Below are 8,859 nucleotides of genomic sequence, written 5' to 3' on the forward strand. Positions count from 1 at the left end.
TATATATTTATAAAAAAAAAATTTTTTTGTATACTGTTTGTAAATATATTTGTATGTAACTTAAGAGATATATAAGACAGTCCCCGCTTTGTTTACAACTTACGTAAATCGATGTAAACAAATTATCAAATAAGTTAAGGCCCATCCCAAGGTTTGAAGAAAATGTTTATAAGGCTACCTGTTTGTCGTATAGGTTAATATAGCAAAAAGAGGAGATTAGAAAAATCAAGAAAAAATAAATAATCTTCGAAAATAAATGATAAATCAAAACCTAAACATTAATATTTATTAAACTGATGGTGTCTTCACGGTATTATATTTTAAATATTTATGTACCTTCGTATTTAAAAAAAAAATAATCAATATTAATAACTTCCAACTGGCAAATTGATCTTGAAAACTCATTATAATATCGGTAAATTCAAGCCATTTTAATTATTTAAAACAGTTTTAAATCCCTATATGATAAAGTTAATGCTATACAATATATTCTAATATATCATAACACATACTACAACACACGGATCTTTAAAAAAAGTATATTTTAAAATCGAACGTCTTCGGCAAGAAAGATAAGAAATTTTGCTATAGTATACCATTGCAATGTTTACATTTTCTCCGTTTTCTATGATACATCATCTAATGTTTCCGTATCTCGGTTCAGTAAGATTTTTAAAAATCTTATTACGTTTCAATATTTTATCAGTATTCTGATGCTTTTAATGAGTCGTTAAATGCTTTATTAGGCACTTAAAATATCCATTAATCTTTTAAGATTATGGAAATGGCAGATTGATATGGGGAAACTGATGTATTTGGCATTTATAATTTATAACTTATTATGACTTACAGCGGTTTTGCTCGTGAGCTGAAGATTAACTCTTATTTATATTAATAAAAATTGGAATATTAAACCACTCCTAATAATAATAATAATAATAATAATAATTAATAATAATAATTTAATAATAATAATAATAATAATAATAATATATTATTATATCATGATTATTATTATTATTATATTATTATTATTATTATTTATTATATATTAGTTGAAAAAAATGTGGAAAGATAGAGATCACTAGACTAATGTCGAGAGAGAGAGAGAGATGGTTGCTCTTACCCTCAGAGTTTATATATATATAATATATATATATATATATATAATCTATATATATATATATATATATTCAATTTACGAAAAACAAGTAACTCATTCTAGTCGAAAATAACCACTGGATATACCAGAACTGGCAACTCAAGAAGTGTAAACAGAAGAGTGGGTGGGGGGGGGGGGGGAGCGGAGGGGAGGGTGAGGAGTAGAAACTGCATTGCCTAAGATCGGACAGGGTTGCAAAAGAGAGAGAGAGAGAGAGAGAGTTGCATTCCCAAATGCACCTATAACCAGCTCATACTGGTTTGGACGGGCGATGCCTATACATACATATGGGATAAATTAGTTTTTTTTTTTTTTCTATCGAAACTTGGCATTGCAATTTCTAAGGTCAGCCAGAAACACGACAGAATTCCCAAGCTTGATAAAAGCGGATTTTTTTTTATATAAAACTGGTGTTACACTGTTTAAGGTCATTGATGATATATGTATATATTCAAGGGTGGTAACAGAAAGATTTATATATATATAGAATTGAAGCTCTCTCTCTCTCTCTCTCTCTCTCTCTCTCTCTCTCCAAAATACAGGAATTAACAACATACAAAACAATATCACTTAAGTGTCTGGTATACAACTGATACTGGGTCACATTGAGACCTGATAAAAAAAAAACAGTAAGAGATATGATGACCAGCACCAGTGACCTTTAACCTTATTTGAGAAAGAAATAAAAAAAAATGAATATATATTTTATTTACGAGGAGACTGACTTCTCAGCATTGGATAAACTTGGCGGTTAGCTGATTGGAGAGGGTCGTAGCCATGAGAGAGAGAGAGAAAGAGAGAGAGAGGAATTATGCCGAGTCACGGTTAATAAGACATTTCTTTGTCAGCGGCGTCCGATCGCCAGTCAAGAAGTTCTCCGTCATGTCACCTTGAAATACCTTTACAAACTCACAGACACACACACACACACACACACACACATATATATATATATATATATATATATATGAAGAAAAAAGAAAAATAGTCATTACAATTATTATTATTATATTATAACTTGTACGTATATTCAATGTCTTGGAATATATTCTACTTATATCTTAGACAGGCCTAAGCAATTGATTACGTACCTGATGCTTGGTAGACTGTGGCGGGATACAGTCATTTGGGGGAGTGGGGGCGGGGGTTAGGGGGGAGGTGGCAAGAAGTCAAGGAAACTCGTTATAAAATAAGATTTGATATTTCATAAAACTTCTTTACTCTAGACCGTCAACTTTTTTAGGCCGTTTCTCAAGAAATGGGGCTTGGTAATTGCACCATATGGTTCAACTGTACAGGAGACAAACTGGCAACTCCTGTCTCAGCTATCTTGGTTTAGAAGTCAAAAATTGTCTATAAAACCTATTAGAAAAACGTTATTATAGCGCAGAAATGTTTCCATAAACAATTCTTCACGTTTGAACGTTTGCAAAATATATGTAGAATGGTAGGATTTTTTTATAGGCGCGTTTTTATATATGTTTATTTCTTTAATAAAACGTATTGAAAAAAAGTATTATACCATAATAAAATATTTCTTTATAGAAACATCTAACATTATATAGCTATTATATAACATAGCATACGTCTAAACATACAGAATTTCTTAATATTACAGATTTAGAAAAAAAAATATCCACCAATAATCACGAACTGGCAACTCTCGAGCCACCCGCCAAAATCAGCTGATTGTATATATACCCCCTCAAGGTCGCTATCCACTTGGTAAGTTAGTACGATAACGCCGTTCGATCTGCCTTCACGAATTCGTCCATCGCCCCGTCGTCATTTCGTGCCATGAATCATGGAGAGGTTCGAGCTAGCTAATATCATTGCACGAATGCCAGAGATTTCGCGCCACCTCGCACTCGAAGACGCTCAGACAAAAAAGCGGTTGACGTACCTAGCAGCGGGAGTTGGCGTTTGCCTAGTGGCCTATAAGTTGCATCTGAGGAAGAGGTGAGTGTTGCCGGTTGGGGAAAGTGTTGGTGTTGGTGATGAGGTAGTGTTGGTGTAGTGTGATCGAGTGGTGGTGGCGATTTTGGAATTGATCAGATGGTCAATTACGTGAGCAGCTTATCATGATTCATTTATCTATTTATTGTTATTATTATCATTATTATTATTATTCCAGGTGGTTTGCCTGGCTCTTCAATGCAGGCACGGGCGCCAGATTCGAAAAGTACGACAACATGAAGAGGGAATTCTTCAAGCCCCTGTCCGACATGGCGTCCCATGACCCTGAGTTGAGGGAGGAGAACTCTATCAAGATCTTGGAGGTGGGCGTCGGGTCAGGTAGGCCTCAAATTTGAGTGATTGTATATTTTCAATAATCTTATAATAATCGTGCAATTATCTTATAAATCTACGAAAATCTTCGTCTGGTTCTAGAATTATGTTTTTATAATCCTTCAGTTTACAAGCCTAGAATTATACCTTCATGAACCTACAATATAATTTTTATATAATTCTAAGAATTATCATCTCTACAATTATTCTCACTGCAATTCCCTGACTCAATAAAATATAATTCTCACGCCTCATTTAGACCCACAGGCCTGTCAACCTAAACTCCCAATTCGACCCTATACCATCACATCTCACGCCTCATTTAGACCCACAACCTTGTTAAAACACACACCAAACTCCCTGCTCCCACTAAAAACTGAAATCAGACTTCAGGGTGACTGATTAGCTGCCAAAACAGCAAGAATTTTATGAAATCTTTCACCATGCTGACTACTTCTCCTCACAGGCACCAACTTCGAATTTTTCCCCGATGGCTGCCACCTGGTGGCCGTGGATCCCAACCCATTTTTCGGAAAATACTACGACCAGAATCGATCCAAGTTCCCCAACATCAAGTCGACGGAAATCATTGTTGCGAAAGGTGCGGTGACGCAGTAGAATGTATTATGCGTTGAAGATTGTTTATTTTGGTCAAATATGATCCTTATTTTCAGTGATATCTGCGCAAAATACAGGCTATGGATAAGTGCATTTGTTACTTCATTCAATTATTTTTTTTATTTCAGTTATTACTATTAGTATTTTCATAATTCAGCTTCATATATTCACTGACTTTCATCGTAAACATTTGATACTTTTTGCAATTTTAATTCTCATTATTTCTCTAACCATTTCATTACCAATCTTGTATCTATTATTATTAGTATTGTTATTATGATTATCATTATTACTTTAAATAATGCACTTAAATGAATACATACATAAATATATATATACAGTGAAACCCAATTTGCAGATACACTGAAACGTAAAAGCTACGTTGATTGTCCAAGATGCCTCAATATTATTATTATTATTATTATTATAATTTCAGGGGAGAATATGGACGAAGTCAAGAACGACAGTGTAGACGCTGTGGTGATGACACTAGTCCTATGCTCCGTTTCAGACGTGCACCAAATCATCCGACAAGTCAGGAGGGTGCTCGCTCCAGTAAGTAACGACTGTTCTCGTCTTGAAAGTGTGATTCTCAATATCAGAATGATTCATGTACCTGGAAGCTAGGTGACTGTAGTGACAGGCCACGGGAGCTAGGTCTTAATATAAGACAGTTTCATGTACCTGGCAGCTCGGTGACTGTAGTGACAGGCCACGGGAGCTACAGTATATTCACATCACCCGTGCATTTGATGTCTAGGCCCGTCCCTTACGACGCTCCTGATTGGCTGTTGATAAGCCAATCACAGGGATGGAAACTCTCAGTCTCTCTCAAGAGTTCACATAGGCAGGATGTATGTTCCATCTCTCTTTAGAGATTCGTCTTTCAAAAGTATCCCTGAAGAGAGATGGAACATCCTGCCTATGTGAACTCTCGAGAGAGACTGAGAGTTTCCAGCCCTGTGATTGGCATATCAACAGCCAATCAGGAGCGTCGTAAGGGACTGGCCTAGACATCAAATGCACGGTTGATGTGAATCTACTATAGGATCCTCTCCCTATAGAGGTTTTCAAAAGGGAATCGCGCCCAGTCCGTAGAATGCTTCTGGCTTAACGCCTACTAGTCCACCAAGGTAGGAATGGGTATACCATTGTCTGCTAAAGTCAAGAAAGGGGGTGTAGGCCTAGCAACCTCATCCTGAAAGGTTAGCTGAGAATACCAGAGGAGTCTCCATTTCATTGGGATAATATGAATTGTGAATGTTTACAAAAGTCAATAATAGTTGGATAAAATATGATTTTTTATATCATTTGACTCGGTACTCACTACGCCCTATACTTATCTACACACCTGCCTCTAAGCTCTTATCTCTCTTATCAAAGTGTCCCATTACCAGGAAAAACTGCAGTAATATTAACCCTTATCTCAGCGGGTAATGGGTTGGTACAAACCTCCCCTGGGAGATAGGGAGCGATCTTATTTCGTCTTGTTTAAGATACCAACCGAATTACACCTCGTGTTTCTTAATGCAATGGTGCAATGGTGGATGAGAGAGAGAGAGAGAGGAGCGGAAAGAAGTAGAGCATGAATTGATTGCCAGGTGAGTAAATTTGATTTGGGGGACATATTTTGCCAAGGCTTTTAGACTGAAGGATGTGGTTTAACGTACAGAAAGGGTGGGGTTCTGCAGGGATATAGTCCTAAGCTCTTTCCTACCCTGGAGGCTACCTACCAAGGTCAATGAACGACCAAGTACTCTATTCTCCTTATTCCTCATATACCTCTGATTATCAAATCAAAGAATCTTGTCTACCCGGAGCTTACTTGACTGCAGTGGGTATACCTTTGTAAACATCAGAAGGGCACAGAGCTCCAGTTCCTTGGCAAGACTTTACGGGTACGGGTGGCTATGCCCATCCTGACCTTAGCAGGATCTGGTGCCCATTTACAGCTGGGTTGACTGGTGGGCGGTGGGAGGGCTGGGATCAGCCCACAGACCAAGAAAAAGTCAGCTGAATGTTTAGCAACTTAGCTACGGAGGTAACTTTATAAATTTGGCTGCCAATATCGTCTAGGGTCACTCAGATCGGGTTAAATGGCTTAACATTGATTCTGTGTGTAATATATTATATATATATGCATCTATATACAACCTAGTCCCTTCTCTGGCCCCCAGGGAGGCAAATTCTACTTCATAGAACACGTCAAAGAGTGGGACTCCAAAAACCACTGGTTGCGACGGCGTCTCCAGCAGTTCCTGACCTTCACGGGATTCTGGCCGCTGGTATTCGACGGGTGTCGTCTCGACAGTGACCCCATGCCCGTCATGAGGGCACTGGGCGGGTTCTCCGAGGTCAAACACGAGTACTTCTACGCCCCGGTCCCTGGGGGCGTGGCTAAGCTGGTCGAGTCGCACCTGAGGGGCGTGGCCACGAAGTGATTGCTATACCCAGCGGTTTGGCTGACCAGTACAAGGCGTCGCAAAGCCACGGGTCAATGCTGCTTTCGGGTCAATGTTTTTTATTATATACTTTTTTGTTACTTGGTGAATAAAGGAATTTTTACGATGTTCTTTTATTTGTGACAATTCCATTTTCGTTTCTAAGTCATTTTAAAAAAATCAAAACTAGATATTTCTAATGGCCACCTTTTCTTGCCCACCCGAATGAAACGTAAAAGAGAATGAAGGAATGATAATATGTTAATATTCATTATCATATCATTATTATGATTATTCAAAAATGTACTCAAAATCAGGAAGTGAAACCATTGACATCTGCCAGGCCCAATTCTATCTGCAATGTTGCTACAATACAGCTGCAATATGATACTGTAACGCAACTGTGAGCATTGCTACAGCAGAGTCCTGTAGTACAACTGACTGTAAGGTTCACATACAGCTCTGTAGAATAAATAATTAAGGCTGATATGCCAATCTTTGAAGGACCTCGCAAAGAAACCTCTATTATCTCATCTGCAAAAGTTCATGGGTCACAATAAGGCACTGCGTGTCCAAATGACAGTCAGCAAGGCTTTTAGGATTAAACGAAGGTACTGACGGATATTTCCGTGTTGACGGAATCCCAGTATATAGTGGGAGCAACGTTGGAATCAATACGCAAACTCTCTCTCTCTCTCTCTCTTCTCTCTCTCTGTGTGTGTCTTCGATCTGGGTTCGATGATACTTAAATTGTGACCAACCAATGGGACCTATTGTCTATGAGAATTTGGGTCAGCGTTGTCGATACTGAGAGAGAGAGAGAGAGAAATGCACCGCTTGCTAGCTGGAGCATTGCTCTGCAAAGGTAAATGAATTGCATTTCTGTGCAATAGACTTTCCAGGCAAACTTGTTTAAGAGAAATTTCTACAAACACCACGAGAGAGAGTATAGACATCTTTTTGCTTTGCGATTTACTGTTTTTTGTTGTTGTTGTTGGGACAGGTATTGTACGCGTATTTTTTTCTATATTTTTTATGTGGCATCAACTTTTACTTATCCATAAGTATGAGAGAGAGAGAGAGAGAGACTCAGTACTGAAATATTACTCAGCTATCTACATATGAGAGAGAGAGAGAGAGATTTGCCGTGGCCTAACATTCTTTGGACGAGAGAAAGAGAGAGATACGTATTGCCATAACGTCCATTGCACGAGAGAGAGAGAGAGAGAGAAATCAAGTCTCAAATCACTACTTCATTCTTGGGTACAATTCTTTTTTATTATAATTTTTTTCCCCTTTATATCCACTTTTTTCAACCTTGTTTTTTTTATCAACAGAGAAAGTGTTGAACGTTGATAATGATATACCATTATTGAACGAATTATTGCCCCAAACCAGTCACTCTCACGGTAAGTAGTACATTATTGAACAATACTCACCTCTTTTCAAAGTAAGAATTTGTACTACTTATTCAACACCTGTGTCTGTACAAAGCCCTGAATTCATTCTCACTGATTTACATCTACTTTGACACCTAACTAGTCACTCACCCATTTATTTTTTGACATATTCTCACACAAAGTTGACAAAAGTTTACGCGGATCATTCTGTATAAGTTTTTTTTATTTTCTTTTTAAATTTTGGTAATTTTCAACCCTGATTTTAGTAGCTAAAGAAAATTGAATAATCTGATAGAATCTGCCATATTGTCTGTAAGTGCTTTACAGATATCTTATCGTTAATTCAAACATGAATACTGAATTAGGATATGTTACCAAATCTATAGAATTAATCTACTATACTGATTCCTATAAAGTTTAAAAAAGAGAGTGACACACACACACACACACACACATATATATATATATATATATATATATATATATATATATTATATATATCTATATATATATATATATATATATATATATATATATATATACTAGGATATATATATATATATATACTATACATATATAGTTTATAATATACACACGGGATTCTGATATATTATATTATTTTTTATATATACTAATAAGATTTTGACATCTATAGACAATTTATAATGAATACTATATATATATATATATATATATATATATATATATATATATATATATTATATATATATATATATATATATATATATAAATAATTGGAAGGTTTCTAATGAATTATCCGACGCAACTGTACCAAAATACCAACACGATTATTATTTCTGTTATTTTCTTTATCATTCCACTTTCTCTACCACCATTTCTTATTGGACAAATTCCTCCTCCAACCCGGCAACCACACACCCCCAGCCCCCCCACCCAAAAAAAGGGGTCAAGAATCGTGACTAGGCAA

At 36.5% G+C, this 8,859-nt stretch overlaps 1 protein-coding gene across 1 annotated transcript; it reads left to right on the plus strand.

Moving 5' to 3' along the window:
• Window positions 1-2,876: 2,876 nt before the first annotated feature.
• LOC135204806 (thiol S-methyltransferase TMT1A-like) lies at window positions 2,877-6,635 on the plus strand. The gene is made up of 5 exons (XM_064234991.1): window positions 2,877-3,121; window positions 3,297-3,457; window positions 3,918-4,052; window positions 4,506-4,624; window positions 6,247-6,635. The coding sequence occupies exons 1-5, from the start codon at window positions 2,967-2,969 to the stop codon at window positions 6,508-6,510; spliced, it is 834 nt and encodes a 277-aa protein (XP_064091061.1). The 5' UTR covers window positions 2,877-2,966; the 3' UTR covers window positions 6,511-6,635.
• Window positions 6,636-8,859: the final 2,224 nt, after the last annotated feature.

Source organism: Macrobrachium nipponense, chromosome 47 (assembly GCF_015104395.2).
Source record: "Macrobrachium nipponense isolate FS-2020 chromosome 47, ASM1510439v2, whole genome shotgun sequence".
Lineage (NCBI taxonomy): Eukaryota > Metazoa > Arthropoda > Malacostraca > Decapoda > Palaemonidae > Macrobrachium > Macrobrachium nipponense.